The sequence below is a fragment of the Nicotiana sylvestris genome, chromosome 2, assembly GCF_000393655.2.
Source record: "Nicotiana sylvestris chromosome 2, ASM39365v2, whole genome shotgun sequence".
Taxonomy (NCBI): domain Eukaryota; kingdom Viridiplantae; phylum Streptophyta; class Magnoliopsida; order Solanales; family Solanaceae; genus Nicotiana; species Nicotiana sylvestris.
Genome location: NC_091058.1, coordinates 78,448,824 through 78,464,947, shown reverse-complemented (window position 1 = coordinate 78,464,947; position 16,124 = coordinate 78,448,824). Strand labels below are relative to the sequence as shown.

At 40.0% G+C, this 16,124-nt stretch overlaps 1 protein-coding gene across 1 annotated transcript; it reads left to right on the top strand.

Moving 5' to 3' along the window:
* Positions 1 to 12,699: 12,699 nt before the first annotated feature.
* On the top strand, positions 12,700 to 13,780 carry LOC138885115 (uncharacterized). The gene is made up of 3 exons (XM_070166014.1): positions 12,700 to 13,032; positions 13,133 to 13,435; positions 13,577 to 13,780. The coding sequence occupies exons 1-3, from the start codon at positions 12,700 to 12,702 to the stop codon at positions 13,778 to 13,780; spliced, it is 840 nt and encodes a 279-aa protein (XP_070022115.1).
* Positions 13,781 to 16,124: the final 2,344 nt, after the last annotated feature.

Sequence of the window (16,124 nt, the reverse complement as noted above, 5' to 3'; positions counted from 1 at the left end):
GTTTTAGTTTTTTAACAAAAAAAATAAAGAAGAATAAATAAAAAAAAATAAAACCATACAAAAGGATATCACATTATATATTTCAAAATTTAAAAGGATAGTATTGAAAAAATCAAGAAAAGTTCACACGGTACAATTTTTACGTAAGCTTTGGTCATTCTCTCCCAAAAAAATTCAATTAAGAGAATATCATCACCTTTTTCTTAAACAAACCCAAAAAGGAAAAGAGCGCTCTTCGTTAAGAGAATATTGTTATCTTGTTTTTTATACTACAAGATAATATGTAGATGAATATCACATTATACTAATTTATTACTATTTATTTGGCTGGAAAAGGAATCTTGTTTTTCCTTGATCATCTCCATCTTCATACCTTTGATTGTTGCACGTAAGGTGTCAATGGATACTTAAAAATCGACCGAACCATACCGTGCCAAACCAATTTTTAAGTTTTTTTTAATAAATTATAGGTTTTTACATAAATCTACAATTGTACCAATAATTAGGGTAGATTTTTTATTTTATAAAAATAAACCGAAAAAATACCGAACCGTACCGAATAAAGTTACATGTGAAGAATATATTTATATATTAAGTTTAAAAATAATAATGTATTAAAATTTTCCTTGGGCCTTAGAATTATGAAAACGGTTACAATCTAATAAGTAATTAAACTAAAAAGCCTAATTCTCAAACCTATAATGCTAGTCCTATTGAAACTAAATTATTCCAGCATATTCACTAGCAAGATACAAGGTATTCTAGCAATTAGTAGCAAACTACATTGCATTTAATTTATTTCCTTTCGTATAATTTAAGAGTTATTTTTTGAATATTTAATCTTCTACAGACTTTATTCTTGAGTTCTAGCGTGGATAATATCTTTTCACTCGTGTGATTTATATTTTCTCTATCTTTGTTTAGATATTTTTATGTTGTTGTACAATAGTTGATGGATCTATAATCTGGTCATCTTTCATATTTTTTTAATTCATCACCATTTAAACCGTAAAAATATTTAGAGAGTTTGTTAAGTCCTATAAAAGTACGTATGTTATTGCATTCTACTTGTACTAGTGACTTTTATATGACATTTAAAAAAATATCAAAAATTAATCGAACTGTATCGATACCGAAAAGAAACCGATATGATTGGGACGGATTCGAAAAGTCTAATTTGGTTATACATTATCGAATAACCGAAAAATTGATATGGTACAAATTTTAGAAAATAACCGTTCTCAAACCATTGACGATAGAAAAATGGTTGTGATTCCCAGACAAATAATCTGGAACCAGTAATAGTAGACTACCACATCTTCCTTTGCCAAGTTGCTGCTATTTTTTTCAATTGACATTTTAATCTCTTTTTCGCTAATGTATTGCGCTGATGTGAAGAATGAGTGAAATACAAATGAAATTATGTGGGATAATAATTTTTCACAGAGAGAGGAAGGGGATGACATGTATAGATCAAACAGTTAAAATAGCATGGGCTGGCCTGTAACGACCCGACTGATCGTTTTACTTTCTAGAATCCTATTCCCCTAAGTAAGACTTTTCATACTTGTTTTTACTGATTTATGACTTGCGGGGATGGTTGGTTTGGGATTTAGAAGAGTTTGGGTTGAAATTGGAACACTTGGTTCCTTAAGGTTGGCTTAAAAGGCCAAGTTTGACTTCGGTCAACGTTTTGAGTAAACGACTCCGGAATCGGGATTTAAAGGTTCCAACAAGTTTCTATGATGATTTCGGACTTAGTCATATGTACGGATCGGGTTTTGGATGACCCGGGAGCGCTTTGGCGCCTAATAGTGAAAGTTGATTCCTTAAGGATTTTTAAGTTTTTTAAATTTGGTTTGGAGCGGGTTTTTATGTTATCGAGGTCCTAACGAAATTCCGAGACCGAGAATAGTTCTGTATTGTTATTTAAGACTTGCCCGCAAAATTTGGTGTCAATCCGAGTAGTATAAGTACGTTTCGGCACATAAAGTAGATTGAAGAACTTGAAGTTCATAAGTTTTATTCAATTGGTTTTAGGGTATGATTCTTAGATTTAGAGTTGTTTCGGGCGTTTCAAGGATTTGAGCGGCCTACCAATTGCAGATGCGGACCAAGGGGAGGAGCCCAGGTTCTGTAGATGCGGCTCCTCTTCCGCAGAAGCAGTCCCCAAACCGTAGATGCGGCCCCACCTAGCTCGGCCCAATTCTGCAGATGCAGACGTTCCCTCGAAGAAGCGAGACCGCATATGCGGTCCTCTAACCGCAGGTGCGGAAATCGCAGAAGGCAGTGCCTTCATTTAATTCGGGAATGTGTCATTTTTGACACATTTCATTCATTTCTTAGGCGATTTGGGAGCTTCCAAAAGGGAGATTTCAGCCTAGCATTGTGAGGTAAGTTATTCCTACCTAATATAAGTTTAATGCATAGTTTATGGGTTGATTTTAACATGTAAATTAGTGAAAATCATGGGTTTAGAGTTAAACCTAGGGTTTTGATAAAAACAAGATTTAACCATGAAATTTGATATGGAATGTAGAAGAAATCATATATCCTTGATCTTTAGGTTATGTGTAACAACTTTCTTTAAAAATTTCCGAAATCTGGGCATGTGGGCTCGGGGGTGAATCTTTGGACATTTAGGGTTGGGAAATTAGTTTAATAGTTAGAATATGAACTCTTGAGTATGCATTGACTAGTTTTTACCCCATTTGAATAGTTTTGGATCGTTTGGCTCCGATTTGAGTGTTTGAGCGCATTCTTGAATTTGGAAATAAGCTTAGGGGCAAGGTAGGTCTCTTTACTAAGCTTGTAAGAGGGAATTTTCCCCATAGGTGAATTAATTGGTTATGTGCTTCTATTTGTGGGGGCTACGTACGCACGAGGTGACGAGAGTCCGTGCGTAGCTACTATTATGCTTAAGTTCGGGTAGTCTAGGACCCGAAAGCATGCCTTACTTGTTGTACTTGCAACTTGGTTGTCAATTTGAATAGCGTAAATCATATCGATCTTGGCAAATAAAACTCTAAAAAGTTAAAGCATCATTTTCTTGACCAGTTAAAGAGAAATGAATATTACTTTGGGTCATTGCCTTCCTGATGAATTCTTGATTGATTGTTTGGTGTGTTTGTTTGTATTTTATCGCGTAGCATGTATGATTCACGAGCAGGGTAATTGAGGCAGTTATGGTTCGCATCGTTCGACCCTCTGCCAGTGCACACTTTATTATCATGTTAGATCGGGTCGTACTACCTCGGCATTATTTGCGCATGTTGTTTGCTTAGTACCTTATGTGATTGAACTGCATAAAATGCCTTGAAATATAGATTTTTAATTGAAATGTCGGAAACTAAAACACTATTTATGAAAGAACCACTACTTCCTGTTATTAACTGTTATTTACTGATGACATCCATGTTTAGCGTAACGTTAAATCATATTATTATTGACCCTAGTAAGTGTCAAGCTGACACCTCGTCTCTACTTCTTCGAGGTTAGACTGGATAATTACTGGGTACATATTTTTCATGTACTCATACTATACTTCTGTACTTAAATGTACAGGATCTGAGGCGGGTGCATCTAGCTATCAGTTCGGCGCGTGTTCCTGATACCTGATTGAGATCTTACGGTGAACTGCCCTTTCTAAGCCGTTCAGCAGCATGTCGGAGTCTCTCCTTTTGTCATTTACTGTCTATTATATTTTAGGCAGTAGGATTAGCTGTATTTTTGTACATTCTACTAGTTGCCCTAGTACTTGTTACACTAGTTCCTGGCACACACTTTGTAGACTATTATTCTGGGTTGTCTTTCTATTATTATGAATTTGTTAATTATCGACTATTTAAAATTTAAGATTTATTAAATGATGGGCTTGGTTGGTAAGATAAATGAGAACTCACTAGTTGATTAGAGTTGGCTTGCCTAACAATGGTATTGGGCGCCATCACGACCTATGATGGAATTTGGGTCGTGACAATATGGTATCAGAGCACGAGGTTCACGTAGGTCTCACAAGTCATGGGCAAACCTAATAGAGTCTGGTGGATCGATACATAGACATCTGTACTTTTCTTCGAGAGGCTATAGGATGTTAGAAAACTACTCTTTATTCAGCTTCTATCGTGCAGTTGATGGTATACTAAATTTCCTCCTTCTATTCTCTCACAGATGATGAGGACGCGCACGACAGATGTTCCAAACCCGGGAGGACCTGCTCCCCTCATTTCTAGAGGCCGAGGCAGAGGCCGGGATAGGTAACCGGCCCGAGGTAGGGGAAGAGGGCATCCCAAAGCTGCCCTAGTCGCACCACCGGTGGATCCAGCAGGGGATCCCATTATTAAGGAGCAGGGCGAGGCACCCGCAGTAGAGCCAGCTCCGGCGGATTTCATGATAGCACCAAGCTTTCAGGAGGTCATGGGTCGTATGATGCGGTTCATGGATTCCATGACTCAGACTGGTTTATTTCCAGCAGACCCAACCACATCTTAGGCGGGAGGGGGAGCACAGACCCCTACTGCTCAGGATCCTGGTTATGTAGCTCCAGTGTATCAGACTTCGGGTGCACTACCCATGGATGGGGCTCAGCCAGTTGATGCAGTGGTACCCGAGCCCAGGCCAGCTACAGATGGCAATCCGTAGAAGTTAATAGAATAATGGACTAGACTATACCCTCTTATTTTCACGGGCGAGCATCATGAGGATGCCCAGGATTTCATTTATAGGTGTAGGGATAGATTGCACAATATGAGGATATTGGAGTCTCATGGGGTTGACTTCATGACTATCCAGCGGGAGGGAACCCGTAGATGGTGGCAGTCTTATGTTCTTGGAAGGCCAGCGGATTCTCCTCCCATTACCTGGAGTCAGTTCACACTGCTTTTCCTGGATAGGTATATTCCACCATCTAATAGGGAAGAGGTGTGATATCAGTTTGAGCAGCTCAAGCAGGGTCAGATGTCGGTGACCGACTATGAGGTGAGATTTTCTTAGTTGTCTCGCCATGCACTGATGATACTTCCTACTGACGCAGAGAGGGTGCGGAGTTTGTTGCAGGATTGCATTCTGGTATTAGAGCCAACATGGCCCGATAAGTTGAGATAGGGACTCTTTATCAGCTGGTAGTGGAGATTGCCCGGAGGATTGAGGGCTACCGTCTGAGAGGTAGAGAGAAGATGCAGCAGGACAAGAGGGCTCGATTCTCTAGAGAGTTTAGAGGTGCCCTAGCTAGGGGCAGAGGTCAGTTTGGGAGGGGTCAGCCCAGCAGGCCCATATTCAGCACCACCACCTCCTCGAGGTACTCCAGCGTGCCCCTATTTCAGCGCCATACTAGAGAGGTCTTACCGCCCGCCAGCCATCCAGGGTTCTTCCAGCGGGTATTCAGGTCCTCAGAGTTCTTCCAGCTCCTAATCTAGTGCTATACCGGTGAGTTCATACCGCCCACCAGCTATTCAGGGTTCCTCTAGTGGGTATTCAGGCCATCAGAGCCAGACTTCAGGGCAGCAATCTATGGTGCCGAGAGGTTGTTACGAGTGTGTAGATCCGAGTCATATGAAGAGGACCTGCCCTAGACTTCGGGGCAAGGTAGTGCAGCAGGTCAGCAGCCCATAATTTCAGCATCGGCCGCCCAAATAGAGAGGACAGACTGGTAGGGGCCGTCCTAGAGGTAGAGGCTGTTACACCCCACATTTTCGTATATGAAAGTACGCCATAAATAAATTGACAAGAGCTCGAAAATGAAATTTTGCGTCCCATATTTTTTTTACGTTAATATTTCGTCGTAAGTTAATCGACGTAAGCTGAGGAATGAGATTATTTTGGGATTATAGGTATTATACTATTCCAAACAAGTGATGAGAATATTCATGAAAGAGAGAGGGTAAGCAAATACAAGAAAATGAAATTCCTCGAAGTTTGACAATTTGGGATAAAATACGGTTTGAGCTATAATACCCGGTATTTACGAATTAATGCCATAAAAGGTATCGTATGGCCAAGATAGTATGATGTATAAAGTGTATTAAAAAGGAATAGCATTTTAAGAAATTTGAGATATTTCTTAATTATGTGGGTAATTGGTTAATTATTGGACTAGTGGGGGAATTAATGGATTGAGTAAGAAAAAGGGATGGAAAATTGGATAAGTATGGGGCACTCACGTGGCAGCACCCCATAAACCGAAAAATGACTAATTAAGCTAGCATACTATGTGGCAAGTTATGCAAATAAGTCACTAGACTAAGTGACAATTCATATTACATGTAAAGGATTCTTGACCTATTTAGTGGAAAAGCATAAAGACTTTCCAAAATCAAGATAACATTCCTACACCATTAAAATGAGAAAATGACAATGTTCCAGTGTGAATTTTCTCTAAAAATTTACAAGATCCAATGTGAAAGGCTAATTGAAAGAAAGTCCGGTACAATCTTTCTCAAGAATATCATACGAATTTTTCTCTACTACGATCTTACCGTCATGTGTTTTGTCACAATTAACATGTGTTAGAGGGATTGTAAAGAGAACCGGCTCAGGTATATTAAGGATATCCTTTTTTTTCTTTTGGCATGATCCATACGATACAAATGAAACGTGCGAATGCACAACTTCCATAAATGACTCTATTCATAGAAATGCTAAAGATGCTTATGTTCTTGATTCTCCATGTGTCATATTATTCTATCATCTGTTCCTGAGTCTCAGAAAAATACGTAAGTTGAAAAAGGTTTACTTCATGATATTACTCAAAGGCATAATGGTCTTATGACATTCCAAGAGATTTTTATTGACATACTTTTAATGCATTGCATTCATGTACATTGACTCATGACTAGATGGCGTTATATACGCATATATATGTATGTATATATATGTATATGAGATATGGAGAAGGTTATGGCGTTATATATGCACCACCACCTGATCAGCTGGTATACATTGATGATTTTGCCCACGGTGGTCTAGATGATATGATGGGATGCCCTCAGAGGCTGATGATGTTATAAAATATATCTATGCACGACATGACATTCATACTCATATGCATGACACTATAAGTATTTCATGAGTTACAAAGTTTTCCAGACTTACAGGTTGAGTCGTGTACTCTATATGTCTTCTATGTCTTTTATGTACTTATTTATGTGCCTAACATACTCGGTACATTATTCGTGCTGATGTCCTTTTTGCCTGGGGACACTGCGTTTCATGCCCGCAGGTCCCGATAGACAGGTCAAGAGTCCTTCAAGTAGTCTATCAGCTCCGCATAAGATGTGGGTGCGCTCCATTTGCTCCGTAGTTGCTTATTTAGTCAGTATGATTAGTACATGCATTGATTGGTATGGCGGGGCTCTGTCTCAACCTTTATGATATTATGTATTCTTAAAGGCTTGTAGACAGATGCCATATATATGGATACTTGTATAGCCTTGTTGGCCTATGTTTCGAGTATATACAGAATTATGCCGATCTTATATGCTCGTACTTCATATGTATAAGTTTTTATTTCCTCGTGCTTTACTCCAGTTTTTTTACCTATGATAGGATGATATGAAAGATACGTTATGTTGGTACTTGGTTGAGTAAGGTACAGGGTGCCCATTGTGGCCCATCGGTTTGGGTCGTGACAGAGGCCAGGCAGGGGGAGGTCAGCCAGCTACTATTCAGTCAGGTGAAGGCCAGCTAGCCAGGGCTACAGCCAGATTCTATGCTTTTTTGGCCAGACCAGATGCATTGGCCTTAAATGCTGTTATCACACGTATTATTTCCGTCTGTAGTAGGGATGCTTCAGTTCTATTTGATCCAGGGTCTACCTATTCATATGTATCATCTCTGTTTGTTCATTTTCTGGATATTCCTCATGAGTCCTTGGGTACTCATGTTCATGTGTCCACTCTTGTAGGTGATTCTGTCATTGTGGATCGGATCTATCGGTCATGTGTGGTCACATTCTATGGTTTTGAGACTAGAGAAGATCTTATGTTGCTTGATATGACTGACTTTGAGGTCATCCTGGGCATGGACTGGTTATCCCCACATCACGCCGTCCTAGATTGCCATGCCAAGACTGTTACTTTAGCGATACCAGAGTTGCCAAGGTTGGAGTGGAAGGGTTCCTTAGTTAGTACATCTAGTCGGGTTATTTATTTTCTGAAGGCTCGGCATATGGTCGAGAAGGGTTGTTCGGCTTATCTATCTTATGTTCGGGATACCATCGTAGAGTCTCCAAAAATTGATTCAGTTCTAGTAGTCTGGGAGTTTGCCGATGTGTTCCCTTCTGACCTTCCTAGTATGCCGCCGGATCGCGATATTGATTTGGCTCCAGGTACCCAGCCTATATCTATCCCACCGTACCATATGGCCCCGAAATAGTTGAAGGAGTTGAAGGAGCAGCTTGAGGAGCAATTAGCAAAGGGGTTTGTGAGATCGAGTGTGTCACCTTGGGGTGCACCAATGTTGTTCGTGAAGAAGAAAGGTCGAACTATGTGGATGTGCACTTATTACCGCCAACTGAACAAGGCTACCATCAAGAACAAGTACCCGTTGTTGCACATTGATGATTTTTACGAGCAGTTGCAGGGTGCTAGGGTTTTATCTAAGATCGACTTGAGATCAGGGTATCATCAACTGAAGATTCGAGACTCAGATGTCCCGAAGACTGCTTTCCATACTAGATATGGCCATTATGAATTTCTGGTGATGTCCTTCAGCTTGACTAATGCCCCAGCAGCGTTTATGGACTTGATGAACAGGGTGTTCTGGCCTTATATTGATTCCTTTGTTATTGTCTTCATTAGGACTGGCATGTGGGTCGGTTAGGCTCGGCCCCGGCCCCAGCCCGCGAGTCCATATGGGTAGTGGGCCTAACCATTTAAACCCGGGACCAAGTGGGGTGGGCTGCTAATTGGGTCGGTCCCCTGAAAAAGCCTGTGAGACCGGGACCGGTTGCTAAGTGGGCCGGTTCAACCGGTCCTAAACGGGCTCAAGCGGGCCCAACGACTATTTTAAAAAAAAAATTATTCCAAAATTTTTTTTAGCCGTTACAAAAGTTTAAAAAATGGTCGTTGTCCTGCAAAAATAATCGTTTGCTATTTATAAAATAGCCATTTAACCCCCCCCCCCCAACTTTGTTTTAACCCCAAACTTTTTATAATTATAAGTCGTTTGCTATTTCTAAAATAGCCATTTAACCCCCCCCACCCAACTTTGTTTTAACCCCAAAGTTTTTATAATTATACTTTTTCCCTATTTTCAACTATAAATACCCCCTCATTATTTTATTTTTCTTACAAAATCATCAATCTCTCAATCTCTCTCTAATTTTCTTCTATAATTGCTTACTTTATTGTTGCAATTTGTGAAAAATTGTGAAGTTGGTGAATTGAAGTATTCAAGTCTTCAATGATATATAATTTCAACAAGTTGTTCGTCAATTTGGTAAACTCGTTCCAACTCTTAAGTTTTAATATTATAGGTTTGTTTTGTTTTATTTACTTTTGTATTGTTTGATTAACTAAGATGGATTTTTCGTTAAAAAAATGTTTAGTAAAAATAAGAAAAAATCCAAGAGTGATGAATCTAGTGGCCAATCTATTCCAATTCTTGATAGTGATAATACTTTAATACAATTTACTGAGAGACAATATTTGCATAATGTTGGAGGTGGTGGACACTTAGACCATGAATATATGAATGCTCTTTATGGTAATCTAACTATTGATAAAGATAATGAGCAGGAAATAGATTTGGATGAAACGCAACCGGATGACGATGCACCCACTAGTCTTGTTGCTGAATTTACCCCAACTAATCCAAATGATGCCCCGTCTGACCCCCTTGTTATTACCCCTACTTTTTCCAGACAACCTTCTAAATGGGCTGAAACATCTCTTGTTTGGCCATTTTTTATTCAAATAAGAGAAAAAAATAAAGCTAAGTGTAAAACTTATGGCAAAGAGTCAGCTTTTAACTATGTTGATCGGGGGGACAGAAAATTAGAGGAGACACATTGGTTACAGATATTTGTAGATATTTTTGCATTACTGATAAAATAATGTCAATTTCAATGGATAATGCTACTAGTAACACTAATGTTGTAGCCTTGCTTACCACTATACTAAATCCTGTATTTAGTAACTTTTTTCATGTTAGATGTATTTGTCATATTTACCATTTAATTGTGGGTGATGGTATGAGAATTTTAAATGTTGAAATTGAAAAGGTTAAAACGACTCTTCACTGGCTTTTTTATTCAAACCGTAGAAGTAGAATTAGAGAATATTTTAAAAGATGTGATGAATTTGGCCTAAGAGAAAGAAAGGTTCCTAAACCTTGTCCAACTAGATGAAATTACATGTATGAACTTTAGTTGTTGCATATGAATATAGAGACCCCATAAACTCAATGATTAATGCTCATGTAAGTGATGATGATGAGCACCTTACAAATGCGGATTAGGCTAATGTTAAAATGCTTGTAGATTTTTTAGAAAAAATTCAAATTGCTATAAATGAATTTTCTGGGCAATATTATCCGACTATTTCTAACTGTTTAGTTTATATTGCAGGACTTGCAAATTTGTTTGCTTATTTTTCAGAGGGTGGAGAAATTTATGAACAAGCTATTGATTCTATGAGAAAGTAATTTAAAAAATATTTTTTCCCAATTCACCCTATTTATGGTGTTGCTGCCTTGTTAAATCCTACTGTGAAATTAGGAGGTCCTCAATTTTGGATTCAATCTATTTATAATGGTTTATCACTTGAAGATGAGGAGTTGTCTACACTTTCGGAAGCACAAGCCTCAATTAAAATAAATGCTCAAACCATTTATAGAGCTTATCAAATTGCAATAGATAATGCTAGACCAAATGTTCCAACTCCTTCTTCTTCTAGTTCTCAATCATCTAAAAGAATAGCAGGAGTAAGAGCACTTACTGCTTGGGCCGGGTTCAGGGGTTCTCAAGGTTCTAGTACTAGTGATTGTTCATAACTAAATGAGCTTGAAGTTTATTTGTCACAAGGAATTGAGGAAGTGAATCCCGACGACTCCTTTAATATTTTGGAATGGTGGAAGGACAAAGAAAAACACTTTCTGATTCTTTCAAGGATGGCCCGAGACATTTTAACCATTCAAGCTTCAACAATGGCATCAGAGAGCGCTTTCAATCAAGCAAGACTTCAACTCAGTGATTATAGAGCGTCTATGAGGGAGAGCTTGGAAAAATCAGTACTTTTCAAAGATTGGATCCGTTCGGAACGAAGAAATTTTGGATTTGCTGAATCACAACCAAAGGTAGACGAAACTTACGAAGAAATGCTAGCTGAACTTGCGGAGGATGCAGCTTCTCCTGGAAGCGGTGATGAACAAGCTTGTTTTTCGCCACCAACAATGGAAATTCCTCTGAACCTTGAATAATTATGAAATTTTGTAAGAGATACCATGTAAAATTAATATGTAACTTGTATTTTGGCACATCTTGATTAGTTTCTTTTTCTACTCAATGGTGGTATTAGCACCTTGTTGTGCTCATTTCATGGGGGAAAGAAGACTAAGAAAGATATTGCCATGTTTTGTTAATGCTATAATAAAATTATAATGCATTGCTTTGAATATCTCTTTACAATATTTTTGTTTTAAATTTGAATTCACAATTCTATAATATAGTTTTTACAAGGAATTGCCTTAAATAACAAATTCTTTTTAAAAAAATTGAAATTAATCGTTGGGCCCACTTAGGCCCGGGACCGGCCCACTTAGCCCAGGACCATTAGTTCGTGGTCTCGGTCCAGTTCCTACCAAAAGCCCACAAAGCCCGAGACCATTTAAGACAAGCCCACGAAGCCCGGGCCCACTTAGGAATGGCCCACGAGGCTCGTTTAGGCCCGGGCTCGAGCCATATTATACCCTTAGTCTTCATTGATGACATTTTGATATACTTACGTAGCCTGGGGGAGCACGAGCAGTATTTGAGAATAGTGCTTCAGACATTGCGAGAGCAGAAGCTATATGCTTAGTTCTCCAAGTGTGAATTTTTGCTAAAGTCGGTAGCATTCTTGGGGCACATTGTATCAGGAGAGGGGATTAAGGTGGACCCCAAGAAGATTGAGGTAGTTCAGAGTTGGCCACGTCCTACTTCAGTGACTGAGATCAGGAGTTTCTTGGGTTTAGCAGGTTATTACCGCCGATTTGTGTAGGGCTCTTCATCCATTACATCACCCTTGACTAGACTGACCCAGAAGGGTGCTCCTTTCTGTTGGTTTGATGATTGTGAGGTGAGCTTTCAGAAGCTCAAGACAGCCTTGATTACAGTCGATTCTAGTGTTGCCTTCCGGTTTAGGGATGTATACGGTATATTGCGACGCTTCACGCGTTGGCTTGGGATGTGTATTGATGCAGGAGGGGTGAGTTATTGCATATGCTTCACATCAGTTGAAGATTCATGAGAAGAATTACTCTGTACACAACCTAGAGTTAGCAGCGGTTGTTCATGCTCTTAAGATATGGAGGCATTATGTGTATGGGGTGTCATGTGAGGTTTATACTGATCATCGCAGCTTACAGCATTTGTTCAAACAAAGGGATCTCAATTTGAGGCAGCGTAGATGGCTTGAGTTACTGAAGGATTATGACATCACCGTTCTTTATCATCTGGGTAAGGCAAATGTGGTGGTGGATGCCTTAAGCAGAAAGGCAGAGAGTATGGGTAGCTTGGCATACATTTTAGTGGAGGAGAGGCCACTAGCTTTGGAAGTTCAGTCCTTGGCTAATAGACTTGTGAGGTTGGATATTTTAGAGCCCAGCCGAATTCTTGCGTGTGTTGTTGCTCAGTCTTTATTATTGGGACAGATCAAGGCTCGGCAGTTTGATGATCCGCATTTGGAAGTTCTTAGAGAGACAGTGCTACAGAGTAGTGCCAAGGAGGTTTCTATTAGCGAGGATGGTGTTATGCGACTCCAGGGTCGCCTATGTGTTCCTAATGTCAATGGCTTGAGAGAGATGAGGCACACAGTTCACGATATTCTATTCATCCAGGTGCTACGAAAATGTATCGAGACTGAGGTAGCATTATTGGTGGCAGCAGATGAAGAAAGACATAGTTGAGTATGTAGTTAGGTGCTTGAATTACGAGCAGCTTAAGTATAAGCACCAAAGGCCAGGTGTCCTACTTCAGCAGATGCCTATACCTGAGTGGAAGTGGGAGCACATTACTATGGACTTCGTAGTTGGGTTGTCGTGGACATTGCGGAAGTTTGATGTAGTTTTGGTCATTGTCGACATATTGACCAAGTCGGCACACTTAATTCCGGCTGTGATCACTTATACTTCAGAGAGGTTGGCTCAGATCTACATTCCAGAGATAGTTCGGTTGCACGGTGTGCCTGTTTCCATCATATTAGATAGAGGCCCTCAGTTCACTTCCCATTTCTGGAGAGCCGTACAGAGTGAGTTGGGGACCTGTTTAGAGCTCAGCACAGCATTTCACTTGCACACCGACGGACAATCGAAGTGGACAACTTAGATTCTGGAGGATGTGCTTAGAGCATGTTTGATTGACTTTGGAGTGAAATGGGATCAGTTCTTACCTTTGGCCGAGTTTGCTTACAACAACAGTTATCAGTCCAGCATCGAGATAGCTCCATTTGAGGCTATATATGGTCGGAGATGTCGTTCTCCTATCAGGTGGTTTGATCCTGGTAGGGCTAAGTTGTACGATACTGACTTGGTGAAAGATGCCTTGGAAAAGGTAAAGTTGATTCAGCAAAGATTTCGCACAGCATAGTCTAGACAGAAGAGTTATGCGGATCAGAAGGCGTGAGATGTATCATTTATGGTCGGCGAGAAGGTTCTCTTGAAAGTCTCGCCGATGAAGGGTATTATGAGATTCGGGAAGAAGGGCAAGTTGAGCCTAAGGTTTATAGGCCCATTTAAGGTGTTGAGGCGAGTTGGGGAGGTTGCTTATGAGCTTGCTTTACCTCCCAGTCTATCAGGGGTTCACCCAGTTTTTCACGTGTCTATGCTTCGGAGGTATCACGCCAACTTGTCTCATGTGTTAGACTTCAGTACTATTCAGCTAGATGAGAGCTTGGGTTATGAGGAGGAGCCAGTTGCCATTGTTGATAAACAGGATCGCCAGTTGAGATCCAAGAGGATTTCTGCGGTGAAGGTCTAGTTGAGGGTCCAACCAGTCAATGAGGCAACCTAGGAGTCTGAGGAGGACATGCAGAGCAGATATGCACACTTATTTAGCACTTCTGTATGAATCTAAACTCGTTCGAGGACGAACGTTTGTTTAAGAGGTGGAGAATGTAATGACCCGACTGGTCATTTTACTTTCTAGAACCATGTTCCCCTAAATAAGACTTCCCATAATTGCTTTTACTGATTTATGACTTGGGGGGATGGTTGGTTCGGGAATTGGAATAGTTTGGGTTGAAATCGAACACTTGGTTCCTTAAGGTTGGCTTAAAAGGCCAAGTTTGACTACGTTCAATGTTTTGAGTAAATGACCCCGAAATCGGGATTTAAAGGTTCCAACAGATTTGTATTGATGATTTTGGACTTGGGCATATGTCCGGATCGGGTTTTGGATGACCTGAGAGCGTTTTGGTGCCTAATAGTGAAAGTTGATTCCTTAAGGATTTTGAAGTTCTTTAAATTTGGTTTGGAGCGAGTTTTTTGTGTTATCAAGGTCCGAACGAAATTCTGAGACCGAGAATAGTTCTGTATTGTCATTTAAGACTTTCCCGCAAAATTTGGTGTCAATCCGAGTAGTGTAAGTACATTTTGTCACATTTGAAGTAAATTGAAGAACTTAAAGTTCATAAGTTTGATTCAATTGGTTTTAGGGTGTGATTCTTAGATTTACCGTTATTTCGGGCATTTTGAGGGTTCGAGCGAGTCTGTTTTATGATTCCAAACTTGTCGGTATGTTCGGGCGGGGCCTTGGGGGCCCCGAGCGTCAATCGGACGAGGCTCGAGTTAAGTTGGAAATTTGAGAAGTAGCTGAAGCTCCAGTTCTGTCATAGTTGCACCTGCGGTTGACCAGCTGCAAGTGCGAGACAGCGGGTGCGGTCTACCAATCGCAGATGCGGCCTAAGGGGAAGAGCCCAAGTTCCGCATATGCGGCTCCTCTCCGCAAAAGCGATTCCCAGACCGTAGATGCGACCCCAACTAGCCCGGCCCAGTTCTGCAGATGCAAAAGTTCCCTCGCAGAAGCAAGACCACAGATGCGGTCCCCTAACCACAGGTGCGGAAATCATAGAAGGCAGTGCCTTCATTTAATTTGGGAATGTGTCATTTTTGATACATTTCATTCATTTCTTGGGCGATTTGGGAGCTTCCAAAGGGGAGATTTCAGCCTAGCATTATAAGGTAAGTTATTCCTACCTAATGTGAGTTTCATACATAGTTTATGGGTAGATTATTTGTGCATGTTGTTTGATTAGTACCTTCTGTGATTGAACTGCGTAAAATGCCTTGAAATATAGATTGTTAATTGAAATGTCAGAAACTGAAATACTATTTATGAAAGAACCATCACTTCCTGTCATTAACTGTTATTTATCCATGACATCCATATTTAGCTTAACATTAAATCATATTATTATTGACCCTAGTAAGTGTCAAGCTGACCCCTCGTCTCTACTTCTTCGAGGTTAGGATGGATACTTATTGGGTACATATTGTTTATATACTCATACTACGCTTCTGTACTTAAATATATAGGATCTGAGGCAGGTGCATCTAGCTACCAGTCCGGCGCGCGTTCTTGATACCTAATTGAGATCTCACGGTGAGCTGTCCTTTCTGAGCCGTTCAGTTGCATGTCGGAGTCTCTCTTTTTGTCATTTATTGTGTATTCTATTTTAGGCAGTAGGATTAGTTGTATTTTTGTACATTCTACTAGTTGCCCTAGTGCTTGTGACACTAGTTCCTGGCACACTTTGTAGACTATTATTTTGGGTTGTATTTCTATTATTATGAATTTGTTAATTATCGACTATTTAAAATTTAAGATTATTAAATGATGGGCCTTGTTGGTAAGTTAAATGAGAACTCACTAGTTGATTAGAGTTGGTTTGCCTAACAATGGTGTTGGACGCGATCACGGCCTATGATGGAAT

Coding starts and splice junctions, on each gene's coding strand:
- LOC138885115 (XM_070166014.1), top strand. CDS start 12,700: ATGGGTAGCTTGGCATACATTTTAGTGGAGGAGAGGCCACTAGCTTTG. Junction 13,033..13,132: donor ACGATATTCTATTCATCCAG/GTGCTACGAAAA, acceptor AATTACGAGCAG/CTTAAGTATAAGCACCAAAG. Junction 13,436..13,576: donor CTTCCCATTTCTGGAGAGCC/GTACAGAGTGAG, acceptor AAATGGGATCAG/TTCTTACCTTTGGCCGAGTT.